This window comes from Panulirus ornatus, chromosome 16, assembly GCF_036320965.1.
Source record: "Panulirus ornatus isolate Po-2019 chromosome 16, ASM3632096v1, whole genome shotgun sequence".
NCBI lineage: Eukaryota > Metazoa > Arthropoda > Malacostraca > Decapoda > Palinuridae > Panulirus > Panulirus ornatus.
The window spans coordinates 50,509,031-50,529,391 of record NC_092239.1 but is presented as its reverse complement, the minus strand read 5'-3'; the positions used below and the strand labels follow the sequence as shown (position 1 = coordinate 50,529,391).

Genomic DNA, 20,361 nt, shown 5'->3' with positions numbered 1-20,361 from the left:
TCGAGAACATTATCTCGGAAAGCAAAAATGGGTATGTTTGAAGGAATCGTGGTTCCAACAATATTGTGTGGTTGCGAGGCGTGGGCTATGGATAGAGTTGTGCGCAGAAGGATGGATGTGCTGGAAATGAGATTTTTTAGGACAATGTGTGGTGTGAGGTGCTTTGATCGAGTAAGTAACGTAAGGGTAAGAGAGATGTGTGGAAATAAAAAGAGCGTGGTTGAGAGAGCAGAAGAGGGTGTTTTGAAATGGTTTGGGCACATGGAGAAAATGAGTAAGGAAAGATTGACCAAGAGGATATATGTGTCGGAGGTGGAGGGAACGAGGAGAAGAGGGAGACCAAATTGGAGGTGGAAAGATGGAGTGAAAAAGATTTTGTCTGATCGGGGCCTGAACATGCAGGAGGGTAAAAGGAGGACAAGGAATAGAGTGAATTGGATCGATGTGGTATACCGGGGTTGACGTGCTGTCAGTGGATTGAATCAGGGCATGTAAAGCGTCTGGGGTAAACCATGGAAAGCTGTGTAGGTATGTATATTTGCGTGTGTGGACGTATGTATATACATGTGTATGGGGGTGGGTTGGGCCATTTCTTTCGTCTGTTTCCTTGCGCTACCTCGCAAACGCGGGAGACAACGACAAAGCAAAAAAAAAAAAAAAAAAAAAAATATATATATATATATATATATATATATATATATATATATATATATATATATATATATATATATATATATATATATATATGTATTCCCAATCCCCGGAGATAGGGGAGAAAGAATACTTCCCACGCACTTCTAACGTGTCGTAGAGGGTGAGTAAAGGGGACGGGAGCGGGGGGCTAGAAACCCTTCCCTCCTTGTATCTTAACTTTCTAAAAGGGGAAACAGAAGAAGGAGTCATGAGGGGAGTGCTCACCCTCCTCGAAGGCTCAGATTGGGGTGTCTAAATGTATGTGGATGTAACCAAGATGATAAAAAAGGAGAGATAGTTAGTATGTTTGAGGAAAGGAAGCTGGATGTTTTGGCTCTGAGTGAAACGAAGCGCAAGGGTAAGGGGGAAGAGTGGTTTGGGAATGTCTTGTGGGTAAAGTCAGGGGCTAGTGAGAGGACAAGAGCAAGGGAAGGAGTAGCACTACTCCTGAAACAGGAGTGGTGGGAGTATATGATAAAGTGTGAGAAAGTAAACTCGACATTGATATGGGTAAAAATGAAAGTGGATGGAGAGAAATGGGTGATTATTGGGGCATATGCACCTGGGCATGAGAAGAAAGATCAAAAGAGGCAAGTGTTTTGGGAGCAGCGGAATGAGTGTGTTAGTAGTTTTGATGCACGAGATCGGGTTATAGTGATGGGTGATTTGAATGCAAAGGTGAGTAATGTGGCAGTTGAGGGAATAATTGGTATACATGGGGTGTTCAGTGTTGTAAATGGAAATGGTGAAGAGCTTGTAGATTTATGTGCTGAAAAATGATTGGTGATTGGGAATGCCTGGTTTAAAAAGAGAGATTTACATAAGTATACATATGTAAGTAGGAGATATGGCTAGAGAGCGTTATTGGATTATGTGTTAATTGATAGGTGCGCGAAGAGAGACTTTTGAATGTTAATGTGCTGAGAGGTGCAACTGGAGGGATGGTTGATCATTATCTTGTGGAAGCGAAGGTGAAGATTTGTAGATGTTTTCAGAAAAGAACAGAGAATGTTGGGGTGAAGAGAGTGATGAGAGTAAGTGAGCTTGGGACGAGACTTCTGTGAAGAAGTACCAGGAGGGACTGAGTACAGAGTGGAAAAAGGTTAGAACAAAGAGGTAAGGGGAGTGGGGGAGGAATGGGATGTATTTAGGGAAGCAGTGATGGCTTGCGCAAAAGATGCTTGTGGCATGAGAAGCGTGGGAGGTAGGCAGATTAGAAAGGGTAGTGAGTGGTGGGATGAAGAAGTAAGATTATTAGTGTAAGCGAAGAGAGAGGCTTTTGAACGATTTTTGCAGGGAAATAATGCAAATGAGTGGGAGATTTATAAAAGAAAGAGGCAGGAGGTGAAGAGAAAGTGCAAGAGGTGAAAAAGAGGGCAAATGAGGGTTTGGGTGAGAGAGTATCATTAAATTTTAGGGAAAATAAAAAGATGTTTTGGAAGGAGGTAACGAAAGTGCGTAAGACAAGGGAACAAATGGTAACTTCAGTGAAGGGGGCTAATGGGGAGGTGATAACAAGTAGTGGTGATGTTAAAAGGAGATGGAGTGAGTATTTTGAAGGTTTGTCGAATGTGTTTGATGATAGAGTGGCATATACATGGTGTTTTGGTCGAGGTGGTGTTCAAAGTGAGAGGGTTAGGGAAAATGATTTGGTAAGCAGAGTAGAGGTAGTAAAAGATTTTCGGAAGATGAATCCCGGCAAGGTAGCGGGTTCGGATGGTATTGCAGTAGAATTTATTAAAAAATGGGTGACTTCATTGTTGACTGGTTGGTAAGGTTATTTGCTGTATGTTTGGTTCATGGTGAGTTGCCTGAGGATTGGCGGAATGCGTGCATAGTGCCATTGTACAAAGGCAAAGGGGAAAAGAGTGAGTGCTCAAATTACAGAGGTATAAGTTTGTTGAGTATTCCTGGTAAACTATATGGGAGGGTATTGATTGAGAGGGTTTAGGCATGTACAGAGCATCAGATTGTTGAAGAGCAGTACGGTTTCAGAAGTGGTAGAGGACGTGTGGATCAGGTGTTTCTTTGAAGAATGTATGTGAGAAGTACTTAGAAAAACAAATGGATTTGTAAGTAGCATTTATGGATCTGGGGAAGGCATATGATAGAGTTGATGGAGATGCTCTGTGGAAGGCATTAAGAATATATGGTGAGGGAGGCAAGTTGTTAGAAGCAGTGAAAAGCTTTTATCGAGGATGTAAGACATGTGTACGTGCAGGAAGAGAGGAAAGTGATTGGTTCTCAGTGAATGTAGGTTTGCGGCAGGGGTGTGTGATATCTTCATGGTTTGTTTATTGATGGGGTTGTTAGGGCGGTGAATGCAAGAGTTTTAGAAAGAGGGGCAAGTATAGATCCTGTTGTGGATGAGAGAGCTAGGGAAGTGGGTCAGTTGTTCGGTGATGATACAGCGCTGGTGGCTGATTAAACTGAGAAACTGCAGAAGCTGGTGACTGAGTTTGGTAAAGTGTGTGAAAGAAGAAAGTGGAGAGTAAATGTGAATAAGAGCAAGTCTATTAGGTACAGTAGGGTTTAGGGTCAATTCAATTTGGAGGTAAGTTTGAATTAAGAAAAACTGGGGGAAGTGAGGTGCTTTAGATATCTGGGAGTGGATTTGGCAGAGGATGGATAGAGTTGTGCGCAGGAGGGTTGATTTGCTGAAAATGAGATGTTTGAGGACAATATGTGGTCTGAGATTGTTTCATCGAGTATGTAATAATAGCGTAAGAGAGATGTGTGATAATAAAAAGAGCGTGGTTGAGAGTGCAGAAGAGGGTGTTTTGAAATGGTTTTGTCACATGGAAAGTATGAGTGAAGAAAGATTGACTAAGAGGATATATGTGTCGGAGGTGGAGGGAACGATGAGAAATGGGAGACCAAATTGGAGGTGAAAAGATGGAGTGAGAAAGATTTTGTGTGATCGGGGCCTGAACATGCAGGAGGGTGAAAGGAGGGCAAGGAATAGAGTGAATTGGAGCGATGTGGTATACCGGGGTTGACGTGCTGTCAGTGGATTGAATCAAGGCATGTGAAGCGTCTGGGGTAAACCATGGAAAGCTGTGTAGGTATGTATATTTGCGTGTGTGGACGTATGTATATACATGCGTATGGGGGGGGGGGTGGGGCCATTTCTTTCGTCTGTTTCCTTGCGCTACCTCGGAGACGCGGGAGACAGCGACAAAGTAAAAGAAAAAAAAAAAAAAAATATATATATATATATATATATATATATATATATATATATATATATATATATATATATATATATATATATATATATATATATATATATATATATATATATATATATATCTGTGTGTGTATATATATGTATACATTGAGATGTATATTTGCGTGTGTGGACGTTTATGTATATACATGTGTATGTGTGTGGGTTGAGCCATTCTTTCGTCTGGTTCCTTGCGCTACCTTGCTTACGCGGGAGACAGCGACAAAACAAAATAAATAAATAAATAAAATATATATATATATATATATGGTTGTTTAATTTGTTTATGGATGGTGTTGTTAGGGCGGTGAATGGAAGAGTTTTGGAAAGAGGGGCAAGTATGAAGTCTCTTGTGGATGAGAGAGCTTGGGAAGTGAGTCAGTTGTTGTTCGCTGATGATACAGCGCTGGTGGCTGATTCATGTGAGAAACTGCAGAAGCTGGTGACTGAGTTTGGTAAAGTTTGTCAAAGAAGAAAAGTTAAGAGTAAATGTGAATAAGAGCAAGTTTCTTAGGTACAGTAGGGTTGAGGGTCAAGTCAATTGGGAGGTAAGTTTGAATGGAGAAAACTGGAGGAAGTAAAGTGTTTTAGATATCTGGGAGTGGATCTGGCAGCGGATGGAACCATGGAAGCGGAAGTCAATCATAGGGTGGGGGAGGGGGCGAAAATCCTGGGAGCCTTGAAGAATGTTCGGAAGTCGAGAACATTATCTCCGAAAGCAAAAATGGGTATGTTTGAAGGAATAGTTGTTCTAACAATGTTTTATGGTTGCGAGGCGTGGGCTATGGATAGAGTTGTGCGCAGGAGGGTGGATGTGCTGGAAATGAGATGTTTGAGGACAATGTGTGGTGTGAGGTGTTTTGATCAAGTAAGTAATGTAAGGGTAAGAGAGATGTGTTAAAATAAAAAGAGCGTGGTTGAGAGAGCAGAAGAGGGTGTTTTGAAATGGTTTGGGCACATGGAGAGAATGAGTGAGGAAAGATTGACCAAGAGGATATATGTGTCGGAGGTGGAGGGAACGAGAAGTGGGAGACCAAATTGGAGGTGGAAAGATGGATTAAAAAAGATTTTGAGTGATCGGGGCCTGAATATGCAGGAGGGTGAAAGGCGGGCAAGGAATAGAGTAAATTGGATCGATATGGTATACCGGGGTCGACGTGCTGTCAATGGATTGAATCACGGCATGTGAAGCGTGTGGGGTAAAGCATTGAAAGTTCTGTGGAGCCTGGATGTGGAAAGGGAGCTGTGGTTTCGGGCAGTATTACATGGCAGCTAGAGACTGAGTGTGAACGAATTGTGCTTTTGTTGTCTTTTCCTAGCGCTACCTCGCACATATGAGGAGGGAGGGGGATGTTATTCCCTGTGTGGCGAGGTGGCGATGAGAATGAATAAAGGCAGATAGTGTGAATTGTGTGCATGTGTTTATATGTATGTGTCTGTGTGTGTATATATATATGTGTACATTGAGATGTATGGGTATGTATATTTGCGTGTGTTTAAGTGTATGTATATACATGTGTATGAGGGTGGGATGGGCCATCTCTTTCGTCTGTTTCCTTGCGCTACCTCGCAAACGCGGGAGACAGCTACAAAGCAAAATAAATAAATAAATAAATAAATGAATAAATATATATACATATATATATATATATATATATATATATATATATATATATATATATATATATATATATATATATATATATATATATATATATATATATATATATATATATATATATATATATATATATATATATATATATATATGTGTGTGTGTGTGTGTGTGTGTGTGGGTGTGTTTGCGTGTGTGTGTGTGTACATGGGTTGGTTGGGCCATTCTTTCGTCTGGTTTCTTGCGCTACCTCGATGATGCAGGATACAGCAGCAAAGAATAATAGATATATATAAGTAAATATACATACAAATATAAAGCATTTAAATGCACAATATCGAAGAACACATAATGTTTTCCGACGGTATGTATTCGAGGCTGGAACCATTTGTAAGTTAGCTGTGTTCTCTAACCACTCCGCTATGCTTCCTGAAATAGGGAAATGACTTCGATCACAAGTAATCGAAAACCCTTCGTCCTGCATCCATCAGCGACTCGGTTTAGACCGGTTTAGCCCCATCACGCTCACATTGCAAGTAGTTAGTGATTTTACGGAACTTACTGTCACACCTGGAGATATTAGAACATCAAGATGAAGAGGAAGAGCGTTCGATAACTGATAAGGAAATAGAAATATGCTTATCATGGGGAGTAGAGTCGAGTGGTTAGAATACCCACCTAATAAATGAGGCCATGAAAATCTTCAAAACCTTATAGTGTGCTAAGGTGAAACAGTAAATTTGTATTAACTCTTAACTCAAAATGAAGAGGATTTTACTGGACATCCAGATAATCTTGATAATATCTCCAGTCCGCGGAATCTGGAATACTTCGTGAGATCGCCGATATGGAAAAGGAAGGTCGCATCAAATACAGAACGCTGTCACAGTTTCCATTCAGTATGAACACGCTAGTGAGACGAGGCGATCACGTGCTCATTCTCCCAACAATGATCTTAAAGAGATACATGGCAATGGACTTCACTCTAACAGGTATTCTATTCCCACGGGGTAAATGAAACACGATAAGTACCCATAAGTGCACTTTCGTGTAACAATCACATCATCAGGGAGACACAAGAGAGAAATACCATATGGCTTCCTAACTACGTCTCTTCGTTGTATATCAACTGACTGTTATATTTCTCTTTTGTCTCTCACCTCATGATGTGATTATTACAAGAAAGTGCACCTGGGAACTTATCGTTTTTCATTTTCCCCGTGGACTCATAGGAATATATATATGTAGAGGTATATATATATCTACATCTGTCTATTCATCTACCTATCTATCTATCTATTTATCCATCTATCTATCTATCTATCTATCTATCTATCTATCCATCTATCTATCTATCTATCTATCTATCTATCTATCTATATATATATATGTATATATATATATATATATATATATATATATATATATATATATATATATATATATATATATATATATATATATATATATATATATATATATATATATATATATATATATATATATATATATATATATATATATATATATATATATATATATATATATATATATATATATATATATATATATATATATATATATATATATATATATATATATATATATATATATATATATATATATATATATATATATATATATATATAAATATATATATATATATATATATATATATATATATATATATATATATATATATATATATATATATATATATATATACATATATATATATATATATATATATATATATATATATATATATATATATATATATATATATATATATATATATATATATATATATATATATATATATATATATATATATATATATATATATATATATATATATATATATATATATATATGTATATATATATATATATATATATATATATATATATATATATATATATATATATATATATATATATATATATATATATATATATATATATATATATATATATATATATATATATATATATATATATATATATATATATATATATATATGTATATATATATATATATATATATATATATATATATATATATATATATATATATATATATATATATATATATATATATATATATATATATATATATATATATATATATATATATATATATATATATATATATATATATATATATATATATATATTATCCCTGGGGATAGGGGAGAAAGAATACTTCCCACGTATTCCCTGCGTGTCGTAGAAGGCGACTAAAAGGGGAGGGAGCGGGAGGCTGGAAATCCTCCCCTCTCGTTTTTTTTTTTTTTTTTTTTTTTTTTTTTTTTTTTTTTCCAAAAGAAGGAACAGAGAAGGGGGCCAGGTGAGGATATTCCCTCAAAAGACCAGTCCTCTGTTCTTATCGCTACCTCGCTATTGCGGGAAATGGCGAATAGTATGAAAAAAAAAAAAAAAAGAAATATATATATATATATATATATATATATATATATATATATGTATATATATATATATATATATATACATATATATATATATATATATATATATATATATATATATATATATATATATATATATATATATATATATATATATATATATATATATATATATATATATATATATATATATATATATATATATATATATATATATATATATATATATATATATATATATACATATATATATATATATATATATATGTATATATAGATATATATATATATATATATATATATATATATATATATATATATATATATATATACATATATATATATATATATATATATATATATATATATATATATATATATATATATATATATATATATATATATATATTCATTCCATCTCCTTCTCACATCACCGCTACTTGTTATCACCTCCCCATTTACGCCCTTCACTGAAGTTCCCATTTGCTCCCTTGTCTTACGCACCCTATTTACCTCCTTCCAGAACATCTTTTTATTCTCCCTAAAATTTACTGATAGTCTCTCACCCCAACTCTCATTTGCCCTTTTTTTCACCTCTTGCACCTTTCTCTTGACCTCCTGTCTCTTTCTTTTATACTTCTCCCACTCAATTTCATTTTTTCCCTGCAAAAATCGTCCAAATGCCTCTCTCTTCTCTTTCACTAATACTCTTACTTCTTCATCCCACCACACACTACCCTTTCTAAACAGCCCACCTCCCACTCTTCTCATGCCACAAGCATCTTTTGCGCAATCCATCACTGATTCCCTAAATACATCCCATTCCTCCCCGACTCCCCTTACTTCCATTGTTCTCACCTTTTTCCATTCTGTACACAGTCTCTCCTGGTACTTCCCCACACAGGTCTCCTTCCCAAGCTCACTTACTCTCACCACCTTCTTCACCCCAACATTCACTCCTCTTTTCTGAAAACCCATACAAATCTTCACCTTAGCCTCCACAAGGTTTGTTGAATGTGTCTGATGATAGAGTGGCAGATATAGGGTGTTTTGGTCGAGGTGGTGTGCAAAGTGAGAGGGTTAGGGAAAATGATTTGGTAAACAGAGAAGAGGTAGTAAAAGCTTTGCGGAAGATGAAAGCCGGCAAGGCAGCAGGTTTGGATGGTATTGCAGTGGAATTTATTAAGAAAGGGGGTGACTGTATTGTTGACTGGTTGGTAAGGTTATTTAATGTATGTATGACTCATGGTGAGGTGCCTGAGGATTGGCGGAATGCGTGCATAGTGCCATTGTACAAAGGCAAAGGGGATAAGAGTGAGTGCTCAAATTACAGAGGTATAAGTTTGTTGAGTATTCCTGGTAAATTATATGGGAGGGTATTGATTGAGAGGGTGAAGGCATGTACAGAGCATCAGATTGGGGAAGAGCAGTGTGGTTTCAGAAGTGGTAGAGGATGTGTGGATCAGGTGTTTGCTTTGAAGAATGTATGTGAGAAATACTTAGAAAAGCAAATGGATTTGTATGTAGCATTTATGGATCTGGAGAAGGCATATGATAGAGTTGATAGAGATGCTCTGTGGAAGGTATTAAGAATATATGTTGTGGGAGGCAAGTTGTTAGAAGCAGTGAAAAGTTTTTATCGAGGATGTAAGGCATGTGTACGTGTAGGAAGAGAGGAAAGTGATTGGTTCTCAGTGAATGTAGGTTTGCGGCAGGGGTGTGTGATGTCTCCATGGTTGTTTAATTTGTTTATGGATGGGGTTGTTAGGGAGGTGAATGCAAGAGTTTTGGAAAGAGGGGCAAGTATGAAGTCTGTTGGGGATGAGAGAGCTTGGGAAGTGAGTCAGTTGTTGTTCGCTGATGATACAGCGCTGGTGGCTGATTCATGTGAGAAACTGCAGAAGCTGGTGACTGAGTTTGGTAAAGTGTGTGAAAGAAGAAAGTTAAGAGTAAATGTGAATAAGAGCAAGGTTATTAGGTACAGTAGGGTTGAGGGTCAAGTCAATTGGGAGGTGAGTTTGAATGGAGAAAAACTGGAGGAAGTAAAGTGTTTTAGATATCTGGGAGTGGATCTGGCAGCGGATGGAACCATGGAAGCGGAAGTGGATCATAGGGTGGGGGAGGGGGCGAAAATCCTGGGAGCCTTGAAGAATGTGTGGAAGTCGAGAACATTATCTCGGAAAGCAAAAATGGGTATGTTTGAAGGAATAGTGGTTCCAACAGTGTTGTATGGTTGCGAGGCGTGGGCTATGGATAGAGTTGTGCGCAGAGGATGGATGTGCTGGAAATGAGATGTTTGAGGACAATGTGTGGTGTGAGGTGGTTTGATCGAGTAAGTAACGTAAGGGTAAGAGAGATGTGTGGAAATAAAAAGAGCGTGGTTGAGAGAGCAGAAGAGGGTGTTTTGAAATGGTTTGGGCACATGGAGAGAATGAGTGAGGAAAGATTGACCAAGAGGATATATGTGTCGGAGGTGGAGGGAACGAGGAGAAGTGGGAGACCAAATTGGAGGTGGAAAGATGGAGTGAAAAAGATTTTGTGTGATCGGGGCCTGAACATGCAGGAGGGTGAAAGGAGGGCAAGGAATAGAGTGAATTGGATCGATGTGGTATACTGGGGTTGACGTGCTGTCAGTGGATTGAATCAGGGCATGTGAAGCGTCTGGGGTAAACCATGGAAAGCTGTGTAGGTATGTATATTTGCGTGTGTGAACGTATGTATATACATGTGTATGGGGGTGGGTTGGGCCATTTCTTTCGTCTGTTTCCTTGCGCTACCTCGCAAATCCGGGAGACAGCGACAAAGCAAAAAAAGAAAAAAAAAAAAAAAAATATATATATATATATATATATATATATATATATATATATATATATATATATATATATATATATATATATATATATATATATATATTACCTTATTTCATATTGTACTTTGTCGCTGTCTTCCGCGTTAGCGAGGTAGCGCAAGCAAACAGACGAAAGAATGGCCCAACCCACCAATATACACAGGTATATACATACACGTCAACACACGCACATATACATACCTATACATCTTAACGTATACATATATATACACACTCAGACATATACATATATACACATGTACATAATGCATACTGTCGGCCCTTATTCATTCCCATCGCCACCCCGCCACTCATGAAATTATAACACCCTCTCCCCGCATGTGCGCGGGGTAGCGCTAGGAGAAGACAACAAAGGCCAAATTCGTTTACACTCAGTCTCTAGCTGTCATGTATAATGCACCCATACCACAGCTGCCTTTCCACATCCAGGCCCCACAGAACCTTCCAAGGTTTACCCCAGACGCTTCACATGCCCTGTTTCAATCAAATGAGTAAAGTCAGAGGTTAGTGAGAGGACAAGAGCAACGGAAGGAATACCACTACTCCTGAAACAGGAGTGATGGGAGTATATGATAGAGTGTAAGAAAGTAAACTTTGGATTGATATGGGTCAAACTGGAGGTTGATGGAGGGAGATGGGTGATTATTGGTGCATATGCACCTGGCCATGAAAAGAAAGATCATGAGAGGCAAGTGTTTTGGGAGCAGCTGAGTGAGTGTGTTAGTAGTTTTGATGCACGAGACCGGGTATAGTGATGGGTGATTTGAATGCAAAGGTGAGTAATGTGGCAGTTGAGGGAATAATTGGTGCACATTGGGTGTCTTAGTGTTGTAAATGAAAATGGTGAAGAGCTTGTAGATTTATGAGCTGAAAAAGGACTGGTGATTGGAAATATCTGTTTTAAAGAGAGAGATATACAAAAGTATACGTATATAAGTAGGAGAGATGGCCAGAGAGCGTTATTGGATAACGTGTTACTTGATAGGCGAGCGTAAAAGAGACTTTTGCATATTAATGTGCTGAGAGATGCAACTGGAGGGATGTCTGATCAATATCTTTTGGACGCGAAGGTGAAGATTTGAAGAGGTTATCAGAAAAGAAGTGAGAATGTTGCATTGAAGAGAGTGGTGAGAGTAAGTGAGCTTCAGAAGAAGACTTGTGTGAGGAACTACCAGAGAGACTAAGTAGAGAATAGAAAAAGTTAAGAACAAAGGACTTAAGAGAGGTGGGGGAGGAATGGGATGTATTAATGGAAGCAGAGATGGCTTACGCAAAAGATGCTTGTTGCATGACAAGCGTGGGAGGTGGGCAGATCAGAAAGAGTAGTGATTGGCGGGATTATTAGTGAAAGAGAAGTGAGAGGCTTTTTGACGATTTTTGCAGGGAAAAAATACATATGAGTGGGAGATATATAAAAGAAAGAGACAGGAGGTCAAGAGAAACGTGCAAGAGGTGAAAAAGAAGGCAAATGAGAATTCGGGTGAGAGATTATTATTAAATTTTAGGGAGAATAAAAAGATGTTCTGGAAGGAGGTAAATAAAGTGCGTAAGACAAGGGAGCAAATGGGAACTTCAGTGAAGGGTGCAAATGGGGAGGTGATAACAAGTAGTGGTGATGTGAGAAGGAGATGGAGTGAGTATTTTGAAGGTTTGTTGAATGTGTTTGATGATAGAGTGGCAGATATAGGGTGTTTTGGTCGAGGTGGTGTGCAAAATGAGTGGGTTAGGGAAAATCCTCCCCTCCCTGTATTTTAACTTTCTAAAATGGGAAACAGAAGAAGGAGTCACGCGGGGAGTGCTCATCCTTCTCGTAGGCTCAGATTGGGGTGTCTAAATTCACACATATATATATATATATATATATATATATATATATATATATATATATATATATATATATATATATATATATATATATATATATTATTTCTTATTTTTTCTTTCTTATTATTCTTTGTGTCTGTCTCTCGCATTAGCGAGGTAACGCAAGCAATCAGACAAAAAATGTCCCAACCCACCCACATACATATGTACATAATTCATACTGTCTGCCCTTATATATATGTACATATATATATATATATATATATATATATATATATATATATATATATATATATATATATATATATATATATATATATATATATATATATATATATATATATATATATATATATGTATATATATATATATATATATATATATATATATTTATATATATATAAATATATATATATATTTTTTTTTTTTTTTTTGCTTTGTCGCTGTCTCCCGCGTTTGCGAGGTAGCGCAAGGAAACAGACGAAAGAAATGGCCAAACCCACCCCCATACACAATGCCTTGATTCAATCCACTGACAGCACGTCAACCCCGGTATACCACATCCCTCCAATTCACTCTATTCCTTGCCCTCCTTTCACCCTCCTGCATGTTCAGGCCCCGATCACACAAAATCTTTTTCACTCCATCTTTCCACCTCCAATTTGGTCTCCCACTTCTCCTCGTTCCCTCCACCTCCGACACATATATCCTCTTGGCCAATCTTTCCTCACTCATTCTCTCCATGTGCCCAAACCATTTCAAAACACCCTCTTCTGCTCTCTCAACCACGCTCTTTTTATTTCCACACATCTCTCTTACCCTTACATTACTTACTCGATCAAACCACCTTACACCACACATTGTCCTCAAACATCTCATTTCCAGCACATCCACCCTCTTGCGCACAACTCTATCCATAGCCCACGCCTCGCAACCATACAACATTGTTGGAACAAGTGTTCCTTAAAACATAGCCATTTTTGCTTTCGGAGATGGTATTCTCGACTTCCACGCATTCTTCAAGGCTCCTAGGATTTTCGTCCCCTCCCCCACCCTATGATTCACTTCCGCTTCCATGGTTCCATCCGCTGCCAGATCCGCTCCCAGATATCTAACACACTTTACTTCCTCCAGTTTTTCTCATGTTAAACTTACCTCCCAATTAACTTGACCCTCAACCCTACTGTACCTAATAACCTTGCTCTTATTCACATTTACTCCTAACTTTCTTCTTTCACACACTTTACCAAACTCAGTTACCAGCTTTTGCAGTTTCTCACATGAATCAGCCACCAGCGCTGTACCAGCAGCGAACAACAACTGACACACTTCCCAAGCCCTCTCATCCCAAACAGACTTTATACTTGCACCTCTTTCCAAAACTCCTGCATTCACCTCCCTAAGAACCCCATCCATAAACAAATTAGATAACCATGGAGACATCACACACCCCTGCCGCAAACCGACATTCACTGAGAACCAATCACTTTCCTCTCTTCCAAGACGTACGAATGCCTTACATCCTCGATAAAAACTTTTCACTGCTTCTAACAAGTTGCCTCCCACACCATATATTCTTAGTACCTTCCACAGAGCATCTCTATCAACTCTATCATATGCCTTCTCCAGATTCATAAATGCTACATACAAATCCATTTGCTTTTCTAAGTATTTCTCACATACCATCTTCAAAGCAAACACCTGATCCAAACATCCTCTATCACTTCTGAAACCACACTGCTCTTCCCCAATATGAAGCTCTGTACATGCCTTCACCCTCTCAATCAATACCCTCCAATATAATTTACCAGGAATACTCAACAAACTTATACCTTTGTAATTTGAACACTTACTCTTATCCCCTTTGCCTTTGTACAATGGCACTATGCACGCATTCCGCCAATCCTCAGGCTCCTCACCATGAATCATACTTACATTAAATAACCTTACCAACCAGTCAACAATACAGTCACCCCCTTTTTTAATAGATGCCACTGCAATACCATCCAAACCTGGTGCCTTGCCGGCTTTCATCTTCCGCAAAGCTTTTACTACTTCTACTCTGTTTACCAAATCATTTTCCCTAACCCTCTCACTTTGCACACCACCTCGACCAAAACACCCTATATCTGCCACTCTATCACCAAACACATTCAACAAACCCTCAAAATACTCACTCCATCTCCTTCTCACATCACCACTACTTGTTATCACCTCCCCGTTAGCCAACTTGAATGAAGTTCCCATTAATCCCTTGTCTTACGCACTTTCTATACCTCCTTCCAAATCATCTTTTTATTCTCCCGAAAATTTGATGATACTCTCCCACTTCAATTCTCATTTGCCCTCTTTTTCGCCTCTTGCACCTATCTCTTGACCTCCTGCCTCTTTTTTTTTTTTATACATATCCCACTCATTTGCATTATTTCCCTGCAAAAACTGTCCAAATGCATCTCTCTTCTCTTTCACTAATAATCTCACTTCTTCATCCCACCACTCACTACCCTTTCTAATCTGCCCACTTCCCACGCTTCTCATGCTACAAGCATCTTGTGGGCAAGCCATCACAGCTTCCCTAAATACATCCCATTCCTCCCCCACTCCCCTTACGTCCTTTGTACTCACCTTTTTCCATTTTGTACTTAGTCTCTCCTGGTACTTCCTCACACCTGTCTCCTTCCCATGTTCACTTACTCTCACCACTCTTTTCACCCCAACATTCTCTCTTCTTTTCTGAAAACCTCTACAAATCTTAACCTTAGCCTCCACAACATAATGATCAGACCTCTCAGCACATTAACATCCAAAAGTCTCTCTTTCGCGCACCAATCAATTAACACGTAATCAAAATACGCTCTCTGGCCATCTCTCGTACTTACATACGTGTACCTATGTATATCTTTCTTTTTAAACCAGGTATTTCCAATCACCAGTCCTTTTTCAGCGCATAAATCTATAAGCTCTTCACCATTTCCATTTACAACACTGAATACCCCATGTATACCAATTATTCCCTCCACTGCTACATTACTCACCTTTGCATTCAAATCACCCAATACTATAACCCGGTCTCGTGCATCAAAACTACTAACACAAAACACTTGCCTCTCATGATCTTTCTTCTCATGCCAAGGTGCATATGCACCACTAATGACCCATCTCTCTCCATCAACTTTCAGTTTTACCCATATCAATCTAGAGTTTACATTCTTACACTCTATCACATATTCCCACGACTCCTGTTTCAGGAGTAGTGCTAGTCCTTCCCTTGCTCTTGTCCTCTCACTAACCCCTGACTTTACTCCCGAGACATTTCCAAGCCACTCTTCCCCTTTACCCTTGAGCTTCGTTTCACTCAGAGCCGAAATATCCAGTTTCCTTTCATCAAACATACTACCTATCTCTCCTTTTTTCTCATCTTGGTTATACCCAAACACATTTAGACACCCCAATCTGAACGCTTGAGGAGGATGAGCACTCCTCGCGTGACTCCTTCTTTTGTTTCCCCTTTTAGAAAGTTAAAATACAAAGAGGGGAGGGTTTTCAGCCACCCGCTCCCGTCTCATTTAGTCACCTACGACACGTGAGGAATGCGTGGGATATATTTTTTCTCCCCTATGATATATATACATATATATATATATATATATTTTTTCTTTTTTTTTCATACTATTCGCTATTTCCCGCGATAGCGAGGTAGCGTTAAGAACAGAGGACTGGGCCTTTGAGGGAATATCCTCACCTGGACCTCTTCTCTGTTCCTTCTTTTGGAAAATTAAAAAAAGAAAAAAAAAAAAAGAGAGGGGAGGATTTCCAGCCCCCCGCTCCCTTCCCTTTATATATATATATATATATATATATATATATATATATATATATATATATATATATATATATATATATATATATATATATATATACATATATACATTATCCGTGGTGATAGGGGATTAAGAATACTTCCCACGTATTCCCTGCGTGTCGTAGAAGGCGACTAAAAGGAGAGGGAGCGGGGGGCTGGAAATCCTCCCCTCTCGTTTTTTTTTTTAATTTTCCAAAAGAAGGAACAGAGGGGGCCAGGTGAGGATATTCCAAAAAAGGCCCAGTCCTCTGTTCCTAACGCTACCTCGCTAACGCGGGAAATGGCGAATAGTTTAAAAGAAAAAAAAAAGAAAAAAAAATATATATATATATATATATATATATATATATATATATATATATATATATATATATATATATATATATATATATATATATATATATATATATATATATATATAGATGAAAAAAGGGCAAATGAGAGTTGGGATGAGAGAGTATCATTAAATTTTAGGGAGAATAAAAAGATGTTCTGGAAGGAGGTAAATAAAGTGCGTAAGACAAGGGAGCAAATGGGAACTTCAGTGAAGGGCGCAAATGGGGAGGTGATAACAAGTAGTGGTGATGTGAGAACGAGATGGAGGGAGTATTTTGAAGGTTTGTTGAATGTATTTGATGATAGAGTGGCAGATATAGGGTGTTTTAGTCGAGGTGGTGTGCAAAGTTAGAGGGTTAGGGAAAATGATTTGGTAAACAGAGAAGAGGTAGTAAAAGCTTTGCGGAAGATGGAAGCCGGCAAGGCAGCAGGTTTGGATGGTATTGCAGTGGAATTTATTAAAAAAGGGGGTGACTGTATTGTTGACTGGTTGGTAAGGTTATCTAATGTATGTATGACTCATGGTGAGGTGCCTGAGGATTGGCGGAATGCGTGCATAGTGCCATTGTAGAAAGGCAAAGGGGATAAGAGTGAGTGCTCAAATTACAGAGGTATAAGTTTGTTGAGTATTCCTGGTAAATTATATGGGAGGGTATTGATTGAGAGGGTGAAGGCATGTACAGAGCATCAGATTGGGGAAGAGCAGTGTGGTTTCAGAAGTGGTAGAGGATGTGTGGATCAGGTGTTTGCTTTGAAGAATGTATGTGAGAAATACTTAGAAAAGCAAATGGATTTGTATGTAGCATTTATGGATCTGGAGAAGGCATATGATAGAGTTGATAGAGATGCTCTGTGGAAGGTATTAAGAATATATGGTGTGGGAGGCAAGTTGTTAGAAGCAGTGAAAAGTTTTTATCGAGGATGTAAGGCATGTGTACGTGTAGGAAGAGAGGAAAGTGATTGTTTCTCAGTGAATGTAGGTTTGCGGCAGGGGTGTGTGATGTCTCCATGGTTGTTTAATTTGTTTATGGATGGGGTTGTTAGGGAGGTGAATGCAAGAGTTTTGGAAAGAGGGGCAAGTATGAAGTCTGTTGGGGATGAGAGAGCTTGGGAAGTGAGTCAGTTGTTGTTCGCTGATGATACAGCGCTGGTGGCTGATTCATGTGAGAAACTGCAGAAGCTGGTGACTGTGTTTGGTAAAGTGTGTGAAAGAAGAAAGTTAAGAGTAAATGTGAATAAGAGCAAGGTTATTAGGTACAGTAGGGTTGAGGGTCAAGTCAATTGGGAGGTGAATGTAGAAAAACTGGAGGAAGTGAAGTGTTTTAGATATCTGGGAGTGGATCTGGCAGCGGATGGAAACATGGAAGCGGAAGTGGATCATAGGGTGGGGGAGTGGGCGAAAATTCTGGGAGCCTTGAAGAATGTGTGGAAGTCGAGAACATTATCTCGGAAAGCAAAAATGGGTATGTTTGAAGGAATAGTGGTTCCAACAATGTTGTATGGTTGCGAGGCGTGGGCTATGGATAGAGTTGTGCGCAGGAGGATGGATGTGCTGGAAATGAGATGTTTGAGGACAATGTGTGGTGTGAGGTGGTTTGATCGAGTAAGTAACGTAAGGGTAAGAGAGATGTGTGGAAATAAAAAGAGCGTGGTTGAGAGAGCAGAAGAGGGTGTTTTGAAATGGTTTGGGCACATGGAGAGAATGAGTGAGGAAAGATTGACCAAGAGGATATATGTGTCGGAGGTGGAGGGAACGAGGAGAAGAGGGAGACCAAATTGGAGGTGGAAAGATTGAGTGAAAAAGATTTTGTGTGATCGGGGCCTGAACATGCAGGAGGGTGAAAGGAGGGCAAGGAATAGAGTGAATTGGAGCGATGTGGTATACCGGGGTTGACGTGCTGTCAGTGGATTGAATCAAGGCATGTGAAGCGTCTGGGGTAAACCATGGAAAGCTGTGTAGGTATGTATATTTGCGTATGTGGACGTATGTATATACATGTATATGGGGGTGGGTTTGGCCATTTCTTTCGTCTGTTTCCTTGCGCTACCTCGCAAACGCGGGAGACATATATATATATATATATATATATATATATATATATATATATATATATATATATATATATATATATATATATATATATATATATATATATATATATATATATATATATATATATATATATATATATATATATATATATATATATATATATATATATATATATATATATATATATATATATATATATATATATATATATATATATATATATATATATATATATATATATATATATATATCATGCTCATGAAGTTTCAACCGTGTAAAGAAGAATTACTAATAAGTTTTCTTTTTCTCACAGAACAATGTTCGTTTTACGCTGCCAATGAGGAATTTTTGTCTCAAATGTTAGCTATAATTGCCCAGAAGGACAGTCCTATAATCCAGTCAATAAGTGATAGGTAAGAGCATGTTAATGTTTTATAGAATAAACCAACTGAAAACCATAAACGAGCCACAACATAATAAGTTTTTAGATTCGCCTAAGACATCCACTGACAGGATCATGGGAATGACGGAGGCTGGCCTTTTCCTCCAGTGGATGAGAATGGACGAACTGAACTCAACTGCGTGTTACCGGGCTCCATCCACGATAGCAGTTACAACGATACTCTCTCTCGATAATGTCTGGGTACAAAAAAGTTGTACTATTTTTTCAGAAAGAATCAACACCTGATATTCACAGTTTTGGATTAATGAAAATTTTCTGATAGGCGAAGGATATGATATATTGGACTTATGTGTTTCACTGTCGTTACCATCCTAACTTGTTTATGTTTCTCATTTATTCTAGGGAGTGTTTGCGATTCCTCCTTGGTGGACAAGCCATTAGTCTATGTGCATTATGCCTTGAGCTTACCTCGCATCGTTTCCAAAAGCAGTTGACAAACTAAATACACAAATTGTGCAGCAGATTTTCGGCTTAAAGAGTAAGCAATTTTTATCTATATATTCGTCTCACGCTTTATCTTTAATACCAAAATGCTTCTGCAGTTAAACAGCATTCCAATCCAATTGAAGACAATAAAATGTTATTTATGAATATAATAAAATAGCAATATTACGAAAACAATTTTGCACCAAAAAGGAATTTTTCTTATCCTAAATAAGTGACATCTGTTCCTTGACAACACACGTGTCACAACACTCAATAAACTGTTTTCGATTGGTGGACGTGGGTAACCTACGCCCACACACGCACATATACATACCTATACATTTCAACGTATGCATACATATACACATAGACATATTCATATATACACATGTACATATTCGTACTTGCTGCCTTCATCCTTTCCCTTCGCCGCCACACCACACATGAAATAGCACCCCCTTTCCCCGGCACGCGCGCGCGAAGTAGCGCTAAGAAAAGACAACAAAGGCCACATTCGTTCTCACTCAGTCTTTAGCTATCACGTGTAATGCAGCTAAACC

The 20,361-nt window shown here is 37.9% G+C and overlaps 1 protein-coding gene across 1 annotated transcript; it reads left to right on the top strand.

Moving 5' to 3' along the window:
• Positions 1 to 6,345: 6,345 nt before the first annotated feature.
• LOC139754002 (uncharacterized) lies at positions 6,346 to 20,001 on the top strand. Its single transcript, XM_071670954.1, has 4 exons — positions 6,346 to 6,529; positions 19,226 to 19,325; positions 19,426 to 19,555; positions 19,718 to 20,001. The coding sequence occupies exons 1-4, from the start codon at positions 6,385 to 6,387 to the stop codon at positions 19,754 to 19,756; spliced, it is 414 nt and encodes a 137-aa protein (XP_071527055.1). The 5' UTR covers positions 6,346 to 6,384; the 3' UTR covers positions 19,757 to 20,001.
• The last annotated feature ends 360 nt before the right edge of the window (positions 20,002 to 20,361 follow it).

Bases quoted from the DNA above. Each gene is read 5' to 3' on its own strand.
- LOC139754002 (XM_071670954.1), top strand. From the start codon at position 6,385: ATGGAAAAGGAAGGTCGCATCAAATACAGAACGCTGTCACAGTTTCCA. The intron at 19,326-19,425 runs GTAAGAGCATGT...ATCCACTGACAG, and splicing joins ATCCAGTCAATAAGTGATAG to GATCATGGGAATGACGGAGG. The intron at 19,556-19,717 runs GTACAAAAAAGT...CATTTATTCTAG, and splicing joins TCTCTCTCGATAATGTCTGG to GGAGTGTTTGCGATTCCTCC.